The sequence below is a fragment of the Neodiprion lecontei genome, chromosome 2 (genome assembly GCF_021901455.1).
Source record: "Neodiprion lecontei isolate iyNeoLeco1 chromosome 2, iyNeoLeco1.1, whole genome shotgun sequence".
In the NCBI taxonomy this organism is placed as follows: Eukaryota; Metazoa; Arthropoda; class Insecta; order Hymenoptera; family Diprionidae; genus Neodiprion; species Neodiprion lecontei.
This window is the reverse complement of record NC_060261.1, coordinates 10,026,494-10,047,412: the sequence shown is the minus strand read 5'-3', so window position 1 is coordinate 10,047,412 and position 20,919 is coordinate 10,026,494. Positions and strand designations below refer to the sequence as shown.

Below are 20,919 nucleotides of genomic sequence, written 5' to 3'. Positions count from 1 at the left end.
AAGTTTCCAACAATTTCCATTATTTCAAATGAAGGATATTCACACCACAACGTGGCATAAAAGTTGAAGATCATATTTTTTCTGACACGTTTCGAAATCATCTGATATGATGTGGTTTCAAAGTTTGCGAAATCATATTACAGGATTTGTGGAAATTTAGTAATCTCAAATCATGGTTAAAAATGTAAAAAATTTTGCGACATGGTTTCAATCATTTATAGAATCACCTCAGAATTTTACCTCAACTACAGTTGAGCTTACTTTTAGCGTTGATAATATTTAAAGTTCAAAGTTTTCAGCATATTCAGCCAATTACGAAAAGTGCATTCCTTAATCTATCGTACAAATTTAATACGTGTTCATACAAGTTTTAAAGTGAAATATTTTAACGTTCTTATTTATTCTGTTGGACGCCGTTATCAAGCTTTTCGCTTTGGTCGGAATTGAAAATTTCTGAATTGCTCGCTGTTTGGAAATTGCAGGCCATTCCGAGTAATGAGATTAGACATAATCAGTTTAATGTCCAGTGACTAAGCAACTCAAAAATCTTTGAGAATTTCAGGTTTTCTATAGTCGAATTTTTGCTGAATGATTTTAGAATCAAATGATGACGTTAGTGGAATCATAAATCATAATTCGTGGTCACTGGAAAAAATAAGCACTAATAAGCTTTCAAAGAAAACCGGGTCAAAGTTGAACAAGACTGAACTATCATCAAAATGTGATTTTATACATTCCCAAGTTCAAATCAGAATTCTATGAAAAATTAATCCCGTTCAAATCTCTGCAGAGCTTTCAAGCTTTGTTTTTCGAAACTCAAAAAAATTTTCCGATGCTTTTTCAACGCTCTGGCATTTCCCTTCGAAATAAAAGTGAACAAGGTTGAACTATCGTCAAAATGTGATTTTATACGTTCGCAAGTTGAGATCAAAATTCGATGTAAAGTTAATCTCGTTCAAATCTCCGCAGAGCCTGGAAGCTTTATTTTTCTAAACTCGAAAATTCGCTGGTGCTCTTTCAGCGACTCTCCGGAATTCCCCTGTGAAATAAAAGTCTGTGAAATCGAGCTCGGATAAGGGTCAAACTGAGTTTTAACCGTTAGGAATTTGGATCCTCATCTTGGCGAAACGACAAAAAGTGGAACGGGGCGAGTTGAGTCGCCGGCAGTATGTTTAATTTTCGGAAAACAAGCCTCTGCAACCCGAGACTCGAACGAGCTTGTTGTATAATCGTAGGCGAGGTTTACCGGCGTCGGGTTAAACTACGACAGCACTGTTCGTGATACACGAACTGCGAGCCGTGATAAATATGCAGGAGAGCTGGCCGCACTGTTTTACCGGTTGGGTTAACAATCCTGTATACGTTCAAACCCATTTACATATTTAAGGCCTGCTGGACTGGCCAAGAGGCACATCCCATCTGCTTAACGCCGGCGAACATCTTACTCTCATTCGGACCCCCTCAAGTTCTGCGAATTTCGTTCCGCTTTCCGCAAGCTTTGATACTTGCACAGAGAGTCTCGGCCAGCCCGACACGGTTTGCAATTCTCTTACTAGTCCAGTGGAAATGCGTCTGAATTAAAGATAGTTCGAATATGGCTGAATTTTTCATCAACTTGTCCGGCGTTTCGAGAAAACAGCAAAGTTTGACGTGTTTTTTTTTTTTGCGTTTTCCTCAAAAACTGATATCGATAGATGAGAAATTACTTGACCGTCGTGTAGAGCGAAAAATTCTACACCGAATTATGTTCTCATACGTTGGAAGTAGAGTCGGATTACCGAATTCAAACAAAGAATAAAAAAAAAAAAAAGAAATCTTTATCGACGGCATCCGAGAAATTTTTGTTAAATAATTTCTTTTAAATTTCTATTGAAATTCATTCGCTTGCACATTGTTTCAGTATATTAAATTTTCGTACCTCATACTAGCCGTACAAGAAAGGTGATGTGATTTTATATTTCACGTTCTTACGAATCATAAATGCACAAAATTCGTTGTACAAAAATATTTTGATTCGAATACGATTTGTAATTATTATTTTACCGTTTGTATCGTTAACTGTTACCTTAAATTTTTTCATTGTTTCTTTCAAATCGTAGATCATTTGTGAAAAACTTGATGAACAAATTATTGCGAAAAAAACTTGATTTAATAAGAGAGCAATTTGGCTGCTGTTTCCTAATAAAACCAATTAATCACCGTGAATGAATCTTGTTTCTCAGTGTATTACGGAAAACAGAAAAAGTGCAGATTTCTGTAAAAAAAAAAACTGCAGGAAAATAAGGACACATCAGAGTTTCTGGTAAAAAATAAACATGTCAATTATAATTATTACTATAAATGTAGATGATTTTACTCCGCTCACAGTGGATTTCACTGATTCTACAGTAAATTCTGCATTCTACGAAACACACTCTACCAAAAAACCTGATGCGTCCCTCTTTTCGTACAGTTTTGAGTAAAATTTGCTCTCTTATTCTTTCTGCGACTTCTTTTCACAAGGGCGTAATTGAAAGGCAGAAATGTTCCAATTCGGAGGCGAATATCCGCGTCCAAGTAAACTGAAAAACACGCGCGGACTTGCGACAATTTAATTTTCCGGTCCCGCGTTGTGTTGAATTTTGTCGGAGAAACGATTAAAGTGATTGACGAAACTCGTTCCAAAGTTGGGAAGAACAATTTCTCCTCGTCTTTATACGCCGGTTTTTTCGACCTTTCTTGGAATGAAAAATTCGCGAGCGATGTTCCACCCCGGAGCAGTTGCGCCTTAGGAAATGGAGTTCATAGGTATTAAGGTACCTAGACGCGTGGAGAATTTGGCAAAAGCTTACTGCGAACAATTAAAATTGATCAACCAACAATCAGACTCTCGGCTCTTTTTTTTCCTCCAACTTTAAATGTAGGAAATGTTGTCCCATTCACTTTAAAAAGTCGCAACAGAACTGAATATATCTTATTTTTCATTTGGCTTTTTTATTATATTGAAGACTGAAACAAGATTAATTGTACGTTTTAAATTATTAGCGGAAATTTTTTAATTTCCACCTTTGTAGAAGTGCAGATTAAATGTATAAAATTTTGTGTTCTCAAGTTTAGGTCAGGATTACGATGAATTTTTATGGATCAGGGCTGATTTCAATTGTAAATTGTTTTAAATATTTCTATCCATCATTAAATACTGTTATACTAATTTTTGGATTGAGTAAACTTTCGAAGATTTCTAGAGAATTCAGTTCCAATGGAAATAACATTGAGTTGATTAAATTTCGAATTATAAAATTATGTACAGATTTCGTTCAAGTTATTGAATGATTAAGCTTTTTTATAACTTGAGAATCGTAGGATTCCAGTGTATATTTTCATAACTGAAAAATTGAGAGGTTGTCTTATTTCAAAATCAACTTCAGAGTCCCAAAAAACCTTAGGTGTTCAACCTATAATTCATCAATTTTGTTATTTTTTCTTACGTTGGAATTAAAAATTTAGACAACGCAGAAGACAAACGGTTCACAATATCGAATTTTCGAAGACATGAGAATCTAATTCGTTCAATTTGAAAATGTGAAAAGTCGAAATATACGAAAGATCAATAAAGATACAAAAAGCCAAATACGGGATCATGAGAATCCTGACCCCGTTTATTTTGTAAATCTTTTTAGATTTTCACCTCAACGAATTTTATTCAGCGTCTCACAAAATTGAATTCATTTTCGAACCGAGAAAAAGCACAATCTATGTATAAAATATCTTGACAATTATTATATCTGGTTTTATCGCGATGGTAAGGGAGGTCTTTCCGAAAGTTCTCGCGGTGCGACAATCTCGAACAAATGATGATGGAACTTCGTCCTCGATGTAAAATTGGGCGAAGAGCCGAACGAACCAACGCTCTCGCTGATCTCCCGTCATTGTCATTTCGTTCGAGTTATGATACGCCGAGGCTCCGCTGAATTTTAAGCAACTCATTCCTCCGGGATACCCGTTTTGAATAAAGTATGTTCTCTCTGCGGTTCCCGCCGGCAGCAACGGTTGGATGTATATTAACAAACGGCATGCCCATAACTGAGACCGTCATTTATCACACCATCGTCGTCGTCGTCGTCGTGGGTAAAGAACATTTTCTTTATTTTTTATGAAAATTTCACGGAAAAAATATCATATTTACCAGAGATGAAATAACTTTTTGTCTATGATGAGAATATTTTGGAAAACAAGCGACCTTAGACTGGCTGTCGAACTTTTCATTCTGACACTGCGAGTTCCAAGTTCAGTTCAGAAGGAAAAGAATAATATCCAATTCGAATTTCGAACTACAGATTCAGATTCGTGATTAACGATTTCGAAGCCCTCGGATAGAGTATTACATGAAAATGTGACGATTTTTTAAAAATTTTTAACCGCTGTAGGGGATCCACTATTACAAAATTTGGTAGTCTGACCTTGGATTTCTTATCAGTAACCCAAAAAATCTCCGCCTATTTTGTTAACATTTTTGCGAACATATAAAGTACGAATGAAACACTCGACTCTTAGAATCTTCGAGTAATTTTTCTTTGTAACGAAAAGGATTGCGAAGAAGGGTGAGAAAAATGTGCAAGTACAAATACCGGATATCGAAACATCAATGAGGAATGGAATTATGTTTCTCCGGCGGAAGTGAACCTCGAAGAAGTTCAAAAGTAAATACCGCTTCCATAATTGGATATTTCTTATTCATATTATTAATTTTCTTCCTGGCGGCGCGCTTGACGATCAATGAGAAGTGATGTACACTTCGATTATATAGACCAAACATTTAATATATATTAAATACACGTCCGACTCTCAGAGGGAAAATTTTTTCACGAATGCCTCGAGGGAATTTCCTCGTAAAGTATCTTGAAGACGGCGGTTGAGTTGAGTAGGGATTTTGAACCGTATAGCGACGATATTTTCCGCCATATATATATTTATTATTTTCAAGTGAAACCAGCTGCCGCAAGAAAACAAAGAAATCCAGCATCGATTCAACATATTTTCTTCCACCATTGTCTGGCTGAATGTCCCAAGCTATAAATGAACGCCGGATATTGAGCGTAAATCTTCCTAACGGCGGAAGAGATTTATCTCTCATTGTCAGTTGCGACAGAATATTTTTTTTTTCATTTCACGGACAAATTCTCAGTCCTGTATAAATTCCCCACTAGCTTGTTTTCTCTTTGACTGAAAATCAATTACACGCGTTTCAAATACACGCGAAACTATCTGCTCGCTTTACTCGATCCAAGATCCAAGTTATGTAAATTATGGTCGCAGATCTCAATGTTCAACGCCAGCTGCCTTTGCTTACGATTAGAGAGTTTCTCCAACTCGAATGTAGGCGAGACTGAGAACTTGAGTGTTGCGTGATTGTACTTCAAAAGGCTGCTTTGTAGCAGGTGAAAATTCGATTCAAACCAGCTGCCCTCAAACAAAAGTCTGAGCCACATTCGAACTCATTTGAAGTATCAAAGTAAAAAATATCTCGACCAGACCGACGCGAATTATTCAGTTTCATTCGGTTTGCGCAGGAACAAAGAATCGTTGTTTATCTTCTTCGGTTTTCCTCGGGAAAATTTTTCAGCTCTCAAAGTGTGTATACAAGCCGAGGAAAAAGGGTCCTAAACACACGTTCCAAAACTGAAAAGGGGCGAATACGAGCTCGTCATAAAAGTCGAAGACATGCTTGACAGTTGTTTGGACCACTTCGAAGTCGTTTATCGAGCGAGGGCTGCAGCGAGTTTCGGAACCTCCCTTAACAGGGACGAGATAACAAGTGAGTAGGACTGGAAGAAGAAATATTCTCTTGAACTTCAATTCAAGGGGTGCGGGTAAAAAATCAGAATGGTCCGAATTCCTAACATATATATATATATATATCGAAAACTAACAATCGCGACAGAACAAATTTGTGAATCTTCATTAATCCAGAAATAAAGGAAATGGAATGTAAAAGTATCGAAATTTGAAGTTATGGAATTTAGAATACACAACTGGTAAAAATTCCGAAAGGCCGTTAGCGGAATGAGGCAAATGCGATTGCTCGCAAACACAAATAAATAACCTTCGGGTGGATCATAAAGTAGAATTTTCATCTATTCGAATTCATAAATGCGAAGGATCAAGAATCGGAACGGTTAGAACTTCGAGTAGTAATCTCACAGAAGGCTCGGAATACAGAATTGCGGTATATCAGAATCGTCGGAACGAAGAATCGCAATACATGAGAAGAGTCGGGCACATCGTTGGCCACACTCTAAAGGCCTAACCCAACAGCTTTAACAACTCAAAGTTGTCCATTTGCGTTGCGTACTTTCTTCGTTATTAAGTATTGAGTAAAGAATTTGTTCGATTCTGTATACAAAACGATTTACAAGTCAAAATAGATTAGGTGGATAGACTCGGAATGTGAAATTCTGGTGTTAAGCCATCTATACGGTTAGTTTCGGAATACCGATCTTTCTGAATCGTACGATTCTGAATAATGATCCTTCTGCATTATGGATATCTGTTTTCTGCCGTTTCTAGACGATGAAGTTCTAAATTTTATTTTTATAATATTTGGACATTTGAGGATATGAAACTTTCTACAAATTCATTCTCTGGAATATTGACTCTATACGTTATTAAATTCTGCATCTTCGAATTCTTGGAATAACGTTTTCTGAAGTAAGTGGATTCGGATAATACAGCCCTCTACTAAATACATTTTAGGTAAGCTGCAGCTTCTTATCGGGCACTATTCGGGACTTAAAATTTCTGATAGTATCTGTTCTCTCATGTTTGTTACGCGAGTTTATTAAATTCGGAATTCTGGCCATTCTGATATTCAGTTTTTCTGATTTCTTACCCCCACCCAATTCAATTCCACCGAAGCTGCCTCTGAGTTATCAAGTCGCGGTTACCCGTCATTCAGAGGGTGAATATTGCGCCGGGTGGTCGTTGGGGTGAGTTTGGTGAAATTTACCTTACGGCGAGCTGATAGGTCCGGTCTAGGAAGCGGACGGAAAGAAGCACCTGGACCTCGCGGAGGACATCCCGAAGAGGAAGGCAACGTGGGTAAGATTGATCGTTCGCGGAACGAGCCTCGAGGCGTTCGAAGATTGAATGAGTGCCTGACAAAACGGTGCGAACATTAATTATCCGGTAGCGAGACGAGGGGCAGTGACTAGGAGGAGGAGAAAGAAAATAAAAAAGAAACAGAGCGAAGCAAAACGAGGGTGGAAAAAAATAAAAATCGAACTCCGACGCCCCGACCAAGTTCATCGTCCAAGGGCATCGAGCCATCCCTTATAAACACGGGCGCAACACGTGTGCTAATGTTTTATACAGCCTTCTGTTTTATCTGGGGGAGAGAAAACTCTCGGCGTATGCAGTTGGGGGAAATTGGGCGAGGGATGAAAAGTTGAGTGACCGTATCGAATTGGGGCGAGGCGAAAATGTAGAATCCCATGACGGGGTTGAAATTCACGAATTAGAAATGTTTCGAAAGCACAAGACAATGCAAATTTAAGGTTTTATCACGGAACGCGAGAAGCAATTTTTACGAAACACAAAACGTGTGACAAATTTTGTTTACGTAAAAGAAAATTCAATATACCCACTGGACGCGTTTCACATTTTTCTCTGTTCTAATGTAATGGAAATGAAGAATCCGGTGTATTCGAAACACGAAATCGTACTAAACTAAGTATGAGGGAAAGCGGAATCCAATTACAAAAACGTATTAAAAGTTACTTGGATCACGAAATTATTCGCAAACCTTGCCGTGTTTTTCAACCGAAATGAGATAAAAATACTAAACACACTTGTTTTAGCTGCGGTCGAAACTCGGATGGGAAAATGCGAATGCAGTTCGACAGATAAACTTATGTTTCAAATCTTGAACATAATTCGAAGCTTTCGATCGTATTTTAATGGCAGAGAATAATCGAAATCCCCAGTGGAAAAAGGGAGGATCCTTACTCCTGAAAGTTACCGGAAGCGAAGGATGGTTACACGGTTCTTGAAGTCACCGTGGACACCCACACTTAATTCGGAAGGAAGTTTTCTCCGCGGAAACGTAAGCGATCATAAAACTTTTACAAGCAAAACTTTTTAAGTCGAGTTAAACGAACATTTTCCAAGGGCGTATCCATCTTCCGGTTGAAAGGAAAGCGTAAAAATTAACATTTCCATCCAGGCATTTGCATTTTCCGATCGTTATTCTCTGACCCAACTTTATACGAATGCGGCGTTATGTTTATAGGAAATTAGTATCGCGCTAACGAGTTTGCGTAAATATTTTTCAACGGTGATTTTTACGCCCAGTAATTTGTTATTCGTTGCACGGTAACTCTTAAAAATTTTGGCAAACGGAAAAATCGGTGAAAAAATCTGTAGGAATATATTTGCAGATAATTATGGCAAACAATTACGATGAAACAAGATTTCTACCGCGTGGTAGAAATTAATATCCGCGGAAACGTGAACGGAAAAAGCTAAGATATCATTGATTTGAGAAAAGCTTTCAGCTACAAAACAATATTTTCAGCCTCATTTTTCTCGTACATCGTATCTCCACAAATTGTCTGAAAAAAAATTTTTATTCTTGGAATTTCGCTCTATCGAAACTGTACTTTTCGTAATTCTGTATTTCGGAAGTTTCGCCGCCAAATAATTCGGAATTATGCAGTTTCGGAACTTCGTTTTCGGACCTCTTCAAATCAGATTCAAAACTTCACCCCCACCCTAAAATAACCGCGCTTTCTCTACAGTAGAACCTCTTAGAGAATAACAACACACGCAGCACAAATATGAATCCATAAACAGTCTATATCAAGCATCGAAATGCGTATTAAACCTTTTTCAAACACGAAACGCTCATTTTAATACAAAAAAGTTTGGATAAACGAAGTCGTGGTTTTTTTATCTCTCAAATCTCGCTCTCCGATGTTCGCCCAGGGTCAGGGTACTTTTATTACAGTATCCAGAAGCCTGCGTGTTACGCGTACAGAAATAAGGGATCACGCGGTGCGAAAGATGGCGGGAATCCGGCTACCCTTGTAATGACTCGCATACCTCAGGAGGGTAAATTACGTTACGTCATACTGTCTGACATCGATTTTTGCGACGTAGATGTACGCGAAACCATGTCTGTAATCATAACTCCGACAACTTGTATGAATAAATACGTGCGAGGCAGAAAGATGCTTAACAGAAGACGTTGAATTACCAAAATGATAGCAATATGCAAACGAATTCATTCAAGTCACGCATATTTTTCTCAAAATAAAGATATTAAAGAATCTGAATCCTAACCGAAAAATCTTTATCTTATTCAATTCCCACGACATGAATTTAGATCGAATATATTCGTACTAAAAAAAAAAAAAAAATAAATAAATCAATTAATTAAAAAACAACTGTTTCTGACAGTTATCAAAAGATTACACAGTATATATTATACATAATACATATACTTTCATTTAATTTAATAATTTTTTTTTTTTTCTAGCTTTCTTCCACAGCCAGCTGTTTATCTTTTGCGAATCATACCGTGAACTAAATTCTGAGCTTTGTTCGGAAGTTTATACAGCTTATCTATACCTTAAACTTGAACGTAAATGTCTGAAGTTTTTCTTTTCGTAGTTTCTATCATAGTTCTTGGACTTCGTTTGGACTCCGGTTGTTTAGCTTGTATAGCTTTTGTCCCTTGAAAGTTGAACTAAATTTCAACCCACGCACAGAGTCTGCACAATATTCCATTTACCCGAAGTTACCGGCTGACAAAAGCGCTGAGAGACGTTTTCTACGATGTAATAATCAATCTGCAGAAACGACTCACGGACATATCACGAATATCTTATAGCTGGATTCAAATCCCTTATTCAAGACATGTCGAATAAGAAACGTTGAACAAACAACAAAAGAAAAAGAAAAAGCAAAACCTACACTTTCATGTCCGGCGCACTGAGAGAAATTCTTAGTTCCGGTTGGGCGTACCTCGTTTTTCGTAATCCCAACGATATTCAAACAGTTTTTTTTCAACGATACCTGTTTCACCGAATTTTTCTAGTTACTGTAAAAAATGAAATTTTTTTGAGCACGGGTAGTTTTTTGTTTTTTAACTCTCCCTGCGATTTATTACACAGTATTGGACGAAGACGAAGTGCAGGAAGCGATGAGCTAACAACAAGCAGTTACTTGATTTTTGGTTTTTCCCCCATTCGATAAAAGAGTTGCCAGATGCGAATGCATCGCACAACTTATATCGCACAGTCTTCGATTCACGAGTTTTTATTCTTAAATTTCGTTTCATGATTTGTACAGCCGTTTCGCGGTATTGGAATTGAGAATATCCCTCCCCCTGCACCGTCTGCAGGGAATAGTCTGGGAATAAAAATAACCCCACCTTCTGGGCTGCATACAAATTGCTATATTTCAACGAAAAAATGCGGCGACATCTTCATTCCTGTATTGTATCGGTATACGATTCTCCTCACGTCCCCCCGTGTAATCATCGGCTTTGCTTCACAGATATTCTCATTCTCCGCGTACATACGTGTCTTTTCGTTGTTTCTTTCGCCTCGCTTTTTCCACCCCCTATATTTCCTCAGATATTAACGCAAAAGCTCAGACTCGTTTCAATTCTCGATGTTACAAATACTCGTAGTCGGGCAATCATCGATCTTGAAGGCAATTTTTTTATTTTTTTTATTCTTTCTCTCAACTGTGAAATAAATCAGACATATAGGTAAACTTTTGTTTGAATTGAATTGCAGAATGCGCCGCATTTTCATGCAAAAAAAAAAAAAATAATAAAACTAAACGAAATGATAAATTTAAGCAATTCTTTGGCTACATTCCCGATGGATACTTACATTTAAATTCTCGTGTAAAAAAAGTCCCTTTTCAAAATCACTTTATACATTTACAAACACTTGAGCAGTTGAATTAAAAATCTGAAAAAAATCCAGGTATTATTTCAGAGTTTGGAGAATTGCAGAAAAATTTTTGAACGAGATCAAAAATGGTGAGGGGGCGTGGAATTTTCCATAAATATGTGCGTATGGGTGTGAACGCAATTAGAATAAGCATGCGAACCTGCATCCGCACCGTAGAAATAACGAAGACTTTTTGTTTCGCGGAACAGGAGAAAACGTATCAAATCTCATTTGCGGGGGTGAATTTTGCGAGAGCTTGACTGTCTGTATATCCGAGCAAGTCTGGGAGGGATAAAATATTGCAGTTTCGTTATTTCCTCGGGATTCAACACCAGCATACAGACACAGCTCGAGGGTAAATATGTAGCTGGGTCGCGTCGAGTTGATTTATTCGCAAAGTTAACCGTGCACCAAGCGCGTGTATATCTTGGAGAACTAGAAGTTACGAGTATATAAGCATCCCAATTATTGCAAGGATTTCAGGATACACCCAAAGCTGTGTATATTTGTCTAAATTTGCGCGAATGTCAACCGAGTGGAAAAACATTAAAGCAGCGTAAAATTCTGCACAGAATATGTTTGCAAAGTATTGCGTATATTTAACATGTTCAACGCTTTCGGTCGTAGTCGCGAATATTCTTACCACCTACTTTATGTCTATTTTTTTTGTATATTCAGAGAAGTTTTCCACATACTTTTTTATTTTTTTTTAATGCTATTTCTGACAGAATACTAGTAGGTTCGCAATGTTCGAGAGTAATCGTTGCGATGGAATGTAAATTATTATTGTTGGAAACAAATTGATTGAAAATAATCGCGAAAATTGAAGGAATATTTCCGAGGAAGTTACCCTTCTACACATTACGTACATGTTTTACATAAATTATAAGTTTTCACAGTCGCTAATTACGAATCTGAAATCAGATTTCAAAAATTCGATAAGGCGGATCCAATTAGCGACCCCGAAAATACCCGCACAGCGTTTTTTGACCGAATTCGATCGAGTTTAACATTTTCGTCCGCCGTATCGAATGCCTCACATTGAACGTTTGAAATCTTTGATCTCAAAGGCCAGAGAATATTATCTTGTTATAAATGTTTACACAGCACAATAACGTGCGACTCAATGAATTAATTCGACAATTAACAGTACTGAGAAATTTATTTTCACTTGTTACCGAATATCGTCTCGGAGAAAATAATTTTTCCTCACACGTCTATGTATAGATATACATCGTGTATCCGTACGTAACTCGACTAACGATGAGATCTTATTCTTCACCGCAGATTCGCGAAGTACGTGATATACGTGTTCAAGTTTCTTGCGAACGTTCCTGCAATTCGTGAAATAATACCTTCTGATTGCACGGAATTCCGAAACGGATTTATCCACTCGGCTTCTCAGCGCCGATTCGCAATTACCATTTCAATTCTTCGTTAGTTAATTAATCAACCGATATCAATAATTCAACAGTCCGAGCAAACTTGTCGAGGCTATAGATAAAGAATTTTATTCTACAATACGTGTTCAATCCTGTGGCAACGAGAAAGCTCAGAGACATTTTGACCCTAATATTTCAAATTTCTGTTTCGATCGTCTTGATTTATTTCTATGCTTTTTACTGAATTCAAGACGAGAGTAAGTGAGAGAGATATTTTTATTTACTTATTTTTTTTTTTTATTCCTCTCTTGCTACAACATCATTTATCATTCACATTTATTGTTATCGTTGCGCCATTCGGTTGTACGAATTTTCGTTTCTCAAGCGTAAAGCACACACACGCAACGTTTTGTAATAATAATAGCAGCGTCGAGAAGTCCCGGGTTTCATTTTCAAGCACCTGACGTTGTATCGCATAAGTTGGCGTATTCTTGTGAACGAAATAAAAAAAAAAAGAAAGAAAGAAAGAAAGAACGAAAAAAAAACGAGGAAACGAGAAACGCGTAAGAAAAGAAATTGCGTGGAAAACTGGCCGAGTGGGCGAATCGAGGAGAGAAAACTTTGAAATTGGGATAAGACTCGTTGATTTTGAATCCCAGAGGTCGTTACTTCGCCTCCTGGTTTCCCTAATTTGGCTCATTAATCCTCAACTTTTCAACTGGATTTCACCTAACTGTTTTACAATTAGAACTGGATACCTCGTTAAGCCGGGAAAAACTGTCCTACATATTCACGGTCTCACGTTCATCGGAATTAAAAATCCTACGTGACTCGGAGCAAAGTTTGTACAACGCGATGATGCGATTAAAATCAATCCTTGCCGCAACGAGCAACACCAAGAATGCAATTTAGCATCAATTGCGGACGAAGTGATTCTGTGAAAAAAGTTTAACTTAGAATAACAAATTTCAATTTTTCCCGAAACTCGGTGTGATTTGCAATGAATAATATTTATCCACGCAGTAATCTCGTAAATAAATTTTTTAGTTTTGATTCGGATATTAATTCTGCTATATTTCATGAGGTTTTTTATTCACCTTTTTGCAACGGTTTCAGAACCTGACATATTTTATTAACTAATAACAATTATACTTGACCCTCTTTCGTACTTTTCGGGATTAATTGAATTGAGCGATGATCAATTTCATTCATTCATAGCGATAGTTACTATTGTTAAGATAATTGCGTATATTTGTAATATTAAGACAATCACAAATAAAACCTGAAATTATGAAATGATGCAAGGTAGAAGAATCAAAGGAATCATCAACGAGAATTAAATATATCCGTCTGAGTAATGATTTTGAATCATTTTTAGCTGTACGATTATATTTTATCACGCTAATTAATTCTTTTTATTTCTAAAGATTCAACTTTATTAATCATGAATTACAGGGTTTGTGAAAAATCAATCAATTATATTTGTCAAAAAAATATTTTCCAAAGAAATATGACAGAAGTTCGGTATATATCACTTGATAAATCAGTATTATGGGATTAATTTCTGTTCCTGGTGTTATTGGAACATACGCGCGGGTAATGACGAATTCATGGGGGTTGATGAAAAAAGAGGAAAATACTTTATTGAATTGAACAAAGAATCTTACGATGCTAATTTCGCGACGTCGACTTTACTCTTCGACTGCCTCGTGTCAACTGCCTCGTGGCTCTCGCGCGCTCTCTGGCGGCGATCTTTTCAAACACGCACTCTCGCACACACACACAAATCATTCGCACTCGCTCGTGGCGCTGTCGCCGTTTTTCCAAAATCCTACAGTATTCTTTTTTTCAAGCGCGATATTTTCGCGGTGTTTCAAAAATCAATGTTTTCGTCAAATACTTTTCAATTGACAGAATTATTGTTATTCCTCAATTCATGTATTTATTGTCTTGAACAAAATTCTTGTAAACGTTTTTAAAAACCAAAGAAATACCAACGCAAAAAATTTATTGCTGTTGCGTGAAAAAAATTTGTTTTCAAAATCATCCGATGAATTTCACACAGGTACGATCAATTATGGTTTGGGAAAATCTGGAGAAATCCGTGAGTGAATTTTAATATTGCATTACGATGATGTATAAAAACCTGAATAATAAAAACACGGCATTGAATTGAACACCCCACCCCTCAAGTTTACATCGGATTCGTGAAACACGAATGCACGCGAGTGCATCACGTGATCCAGGAATCGATAAATTATTCATTCAAATCCTTGAGCGTCGATGAATGGCGGAAGTGAAACGAGGAAGGGTAAAAGCTGAATGGGAGCAAGAAAGAAAGGGTTGATGTAAAAAAAATTGGGGGGGGGGGGGGGTGGGAGGAGGAGGAATAACGGGGAAATTGAAGGTGGACGTAGGAGGCCATTAGAATGACTTTATCCACAGATTAATATTAATGATGTCTTGAACCACCTCGAACCTTTCCACGCCGATTCTATTTTCCGCAGTTTGTTTTATTTTCCGGCTAGTCTGTCCTTTTTTTCTGCTTGTTCCTCTCTTTCTTTCTCTCTCTCTCTCTCTCTCGCTCTCTCTTTCTCTGGGTAAGATTAATCGACTTTCCCCGTGTCTCGCGCACAAAGTTGTTGCCCCGACGGCTGCTAATTGGATTCTAATTAAAATCCAACGCTTATCAATTTCTAAAAGTGTGTTTCGTAGCTGTAATACGTTGCGCGGTAGATATTTTTTGTATTTGTTAAATTTTATTCATTGATTTTCGCACATTTGTGGGAAAATTTTATGGAAATTCTTGTTTGACAAATTCAATTTCAAACTTGAGCAAATAATCGAGTATTTATAATGGAAATGATACAGAAAAATGATTCGACTTCAAATTTTTTCCGTTATAAATATCCGGGTATTGAGAGTTTGGTTGTTATTAAGTGTGTCCTGAATTTTGGAAAATAATCCAACCGATTACAACGAAATTTTTTGATGAAAATCTAACACTCTACGATTTCATTTTACCGTACGCGTGATGATGCATAATTCAAATCTGCCAAAAACTTTAATAACACCAACGATTTTGAATGAAAGTTTTGAAAAACTTGAAAGACTGTCGTCAAGTTTAAAAAAAAAAATTAACAAGTCAAACATGTCTCGACGTGATATCGGGTGACCCGTAAAAAGTGACGAAGCTCCTCCGCGAGACCCGCTGGTAAGTTCTTTTACATTCTCTGTCTTCTTCTGACTTTTCTTACAGTATTGTTTTTGTTTTCCAGTACCCTCTCTGTAACTTTCTCCGCTACAGTCATACGTACAGAACACAATCTTGGTATGTAAATTTTACGAGCGAAAGAGCCATAAACGGACAAACGTGACTGAGGAATTCTCTGAGGATATTTGAGGGAGCAAAGAGGGAAAATATAGAAAGAAAGTATAGACGAAAAAGAAACAAGAGGGACGGATGGGGTCAAAAATAAAAAGGGTACGAGAAATCCGTGCCACCGGAGATTCACCGCAGAAAATCTATTTATATATATATGTATATGTATATACCGGGACAATCTCTTGAAACTTGAAAATCAACCGCGCATGCGCGAGTTTTATCGGCTGTTCGTGCAGGCTGGCCATCCCGAGTTTCAGCTGTCAAACCGTTTCCGATGGCGATGTTATTGATACGAGTTTTCGAGGTTAGAATGTCAAATAATTGAGATAGCGACTCGGAAAGGTTTGGGAAGCATTTGTTATTGGGTCGGAAAGTTGATTCTTCGAAGAACGGTCGGAATTCAATGCTTACGCTCTTTGAAAATTCAAACGTACACATTTTGCGTAGGTTGGCCCGCCTGCATCGCGGACTGAAATATCGCTGCGGGAAGATTTCAGCGACTAATGAGATTGAATTATTTGGCGCATGCGCGGTTGATTTTCAAGTTTGGAGCGATTGTCCCGGTATAAGAGGCGTGGATTGTAATCAGGAGAAGCACTTGCGTGAAACAAACCCCAATTTCTCTGGAAACGCACCACGTTTTCTTCGGTCGAATAAACAGCACCCTTATTACATGCGGGAGAGAAATTTTCCCAAGCAAAGATTCAAACGCCGCGTGAACTCGAGAGCTTGAAAGCTGGCCAAAGAACCAGAAGCATCCGCAGCTCGCGGCTTTGTCAAGGAAATGGAAACACCCAACCCATGACAAATCACACTCACACCCGTTTCATAGGACCCACCCATACGGAAGCTTGTAAGTTTGTAACATGCACCGGTAGAACCCTCGGGGAATCGGACCTTTCCCGAGGAGCCTCTGGAATTACTCACTGTTTCCACCACGTATACTTAATACCGTTCTCTCTCATCCGGTCGCGTGTAACGGACGCGACGTTCTCTGTCAGCAGGATGGAACGAGGATGGGCTAGAAAAAAGTAAACCCAGAAACCGTCTCGGTAATGATTATAACTTGTACCTACCCATGGGGCAAAACCGTGCGCAACTGTGTTCAGGATACATAACTCGTGTACGTATACAGGGTGAATTTCTAACTACCGAACGGTCCGTCGTCTGATAAAATTTAATGCGCGTGAGCTGGAATTCCTTATTCGCAATTTACTTTACCAGGGTTACCAACCGTCGTAAATTTAGACAACAGTTCGCCGCCGTGTATCCAATCTCAAAAAATTTGACAGCTGTCGGTACTGAACACAACCGCTGGTGAGAACTGTCAACATTTTTCAGGTCAAGTTCAGGACGGTTGGTCGACCTGACAAACAACTGCTCGCGCATGCGCATTAAATTTTAACAGATGACGGACCGTTTAGTCGTTAGAAATTCAGTCTGTATATGTATACGTGTGCGGATGATAGTATCGGCAAAATGATCGTGAAAGAAAAACGCTGTGGGGTAAATTTTTGAAAAGTTAATTCAGTTAGCGCCATTTGTTGATCACAATCAGTATTGGTGCAGAAATTTTGAAGGATTGAAGATTGACGGTGTTAACTTGATAAAAGTAAAGTGTTTCAATGAATTTTTAGAAAATAATTTACTGATTGAAACGAGTCATTGTAAAGTGGAATAGAAGGAATGTTTCTGGATTTTGAAGAATTTTGAAAGGATTTAAAAGTATTTTCTATTCTGGTATTTTTTAAAATATCTTTGTAGATTACGAATATAATAATTCAAAAAATATCTAATGACACGGCTGTTTCTACTAAAACAAAAATCATCCAAAAACTAAGGAGTTTGTTTCTAATTTCATCGCGAAACAGTGCCTACAAGTTTCTCTCGAGCCAATTATTAAGAAGACACGTCAGTGAAACTCCAGACTTTTTCGATTTGCTCAGAATTTGGACTTATAATAAAAATCCATAAAACAAGTGGTTTTCACTCGGCTTCAATCGGTATAATTACGTTCCATACATGTCCAGATATTGTTCGAAATAACGTCAGAAAGTGATGTTTTTCGAAAAGCTCCTTGCGTTATAATTCTCGTCGTACAAAATCTGGAAAAATTCCACAGCTGTTGGAGATGTTTAGGGGACAAAAGTTACCGTTGAATTTGCTATCCGAAAACTTACCACCTACAAATTGTCTCAATTGTAAACTTGATGAATTTTGCGCATTTGACGTAAAAAAAAAAAAAAAAAAAAAACAGCGAAGACGAAGGGAAACAAACATCAGAGGCCTGACTGATCCATTTTACGGACAGTCCGAAGCCTGGATGAGTCATTTTATCAGCTCTGCGTTACTGATTGTAAGCTATCACACCCAGTAAAGGATGTTGAATATCAAAGCTCGGTTCTGAGATTGGTTAACCTGTAAGTGAGTCAAAGGCTGATGAGCTATGGACGTTATTTGACACGGGAAAGGTGGCTCCCAGTGGTTGGTAACCCTGGCAGCTACAATCGAGCGAATAGTTCGAAGAAATTCCGTGGTAAGCGCGCTTGTGTCGAACAAGAAGCTCCGGAAGGAGCCAGAGAATAATAGCTGCTTTTACAAATCGTTGACGAAGAGCGAAGCCTGTTTCGTCCTCACCGAGACAATTTATGTAATATGGGATGTCGCTGGTAAATGCCGAAATAGAACTTGCCGCGAGCTTTAGCTTTTTGCGAGGTGAGAAAATTCGAATGTTGATATCCTACCGAGAGAAAGGACGATTCTGGTCTCATTACGAAAGGCGATCTACGTTATGCGATGAATTTTTTTTTTTCAAGTTCCAGAAGGACTAAAATACGTTTACTGTTTCAGTTCAGGAAATCAAGGGCTCGACATTTTTTATTCGACAAAATCAATTCAACTAGTGTTCTGATGAAAAGAAAAATGAAATGAGAGTTTTTTGCTGTTAATTTTGACATCGTCTTCGGGAAATATACACATGTGTCGCTTTCTTGAACGAGTTTTGTTTTCTTTACTCCCCTTACAGCATAGCGTACAATGCATGCCTCCTACTTTTTTACGAAACCCCGGAAGAATTGGGTAAAAATTGAACGGTACTAAGCCGAAAAATATATAAAAAATGAATTTGCATAAGGAAGATAATAAAAGTCCGTAGCAGGCCGTAAGTCCCGAGTACAATGGGGTTGGGGGGGGTGGGAGATCAAGACCTTTTTGACTTTCAGCGGAAAGGAAGCTTTGCTCGTCACAAAAGCTCGTTGCTCCGGCCGCTTCACTCGTTGGACCCACGATGAAAGTTCTAAAACCTCTTGTTCCGCGTCTTTTGTCTTTCATGTTTTGTTTCGGGTCACCCTTGCCGACCCTTAACGGAAACGTCGCGTCAATATTGCATCGTTTTCTCCTTGAAAATCCCCAGCCCTTAAACCCTCGACCTGCATCAACGGTTTGCAAAGCCAAGTAAAACGTCCAAAAAAATGGTTGCCATGCAAATGTTCCTTACCCTTAGCTTCGGCCCAAGTCTCAGACGTCACATTTCGTCTTGCACTGCAGACTCTCCCTGATTTCCCGCTCTCGCATTCCTGATCGTGGGACGTTCATAGAAATCTGTAATATGGGTAGGCGATTGTTTCGATTTTGGGAAATGAAAATAAATCTGAATCATTTCACGTTTGAATATACGTTTTTGTTTATTTTAATTTCCATTTTCAACGCAATTGACATGACTGTTTTGTATACGATGTGAAGAGTTTATTGATCGTCCATAGATTTTGCACTTATTCTCATGCAGCATTCGCAATTATTACATACGTGTGATCACGTCTTCTCCGATAAATATTTACCAACAACAATTCGAATAATATCTGAATTCGATAAAAGTTATTTGATTTTTGATAAAACTACATGTTGCATAGATTTTCGTGTCACTGATAACGAATCTGAGCTTAAGATTCGAAAATGGAAAATGGCGGATACAATATGGCGGACGTAAAGTGAAAAAGTTATTTGGTTTCGATAAATCTTAGTATGGGATGGGTTCTAAGGCTGCTGATCGGTGTTCAAATTTTCATAGTAGGTTAGCAGAAAATCTTTTTTTGTTTACATGTGCTACTTTTGCAATAAATAAATAAAAAAATAAATTTGGTACATGTTTGTTTTTTTTTTTTTTCTTAGACGTGGAAATATTTCAGAGATCGTGTGAAACCTAAAAAGTCGGCGATTGATACCAAAAAAGTAGTTTATTAAATAAAAAACTGGTAAAAAAGTGGGAAAAAGGGTTAAACGCGGAAACAAGAAGCCTCGCCGCCTGCGGATAGGCAACCGAAGTTACAATTTGCGTCTTTGTAACGAAATTGTAACGTTCAGTTGCCTATCTGCAGGCTCCGAAGTGGCTTTTTTAAGCCCGGTATCTATGAAAAGTATATAAAACACGCCTCTTTGAATTTGAATGACAATTAAGTTGAGTCAGTTTGCGGTTGAGAGTAATTATCCCCAAGTTTGAACAGCGCTCAAGTATAAATACACGCTCTTGATTGGAGACAATAACATCCGATCTCCTTCTCCGACCCGTAATCCGGATTAGAGATTGTAAATACTGTAGAGATTTCTGTTCTCGTTCTTCTTTGTTATGACTGAAACGGCGAGTAGCTAGTAGAGCTCATTCAATCACTGGCTGTTGGATTGATTGGATGGATCCGTCTGAAGCTGAGAGTGGAATAAATCTGTCAACAAAAGTAGATTTAAACCGAATTCGGTACGAATCGTTACGTTAGAATAGAAATAGTAGTAAGCTGGATCCGGTATTTCCATTCGTGATATTATACACGTAGTAATTACGTAATGAAATTTCTACTAGAATTAAAATATGGCGGATTTATTTAAATTTGATAATATGAATGTAAAAATTTCACCTTTTCATCAACGCTATGACTTGAGAATCGTATATTAGAGAAATGAAACTGACCCAGTAATTCACGAATTGTTGAAATAATTTTCGCTCTCGACGTTGTTTGTTGCAGGAAACGTTTTCGTCATTGCGGCGATTCTCCTCGAACGAAATCTCCAAAGCGTTGCGAATTACTTGATTCTCTCCCTCGCAGTTGCCGATCTTCTGGTTGCCTGCCTCGTCATGCCTTTGGGTAAGTTGGGCCCCTCAACGTAGTCCCGATTCACTTGAACGAAACCGAATATCAACTAAACGGTATTAAAATTGTAC

The 20,919-nt window shown here is 37.9% G+C and overlaps 1 protein-coding gene across 3 annotated transcripts in view; it reads left to right on the top strand.

The window, feature by feature from the left end:
* LOC107220228 (5-hydroxytryptamine receptor) overlaps positions 1-20,919 on the top strand; it is a 177,845-nt gene that overhangs the window by 126,550 nt on the left and 30,376 nt on the right. For all 3 annotated transcript variants that reach the window (XM_046731592.1, XM_046731590.1, XM_046731591.1), the window contains exon 4: positions 20,723-20,842. In XM_046731592.1, coding sequence (XP_046587548.1) covers positions 20,723-20,842 — 120 coding nt within the window. The remainder of the gene's footprint in view (positions 1-20,722; positions 20,843-20,919) is intronic.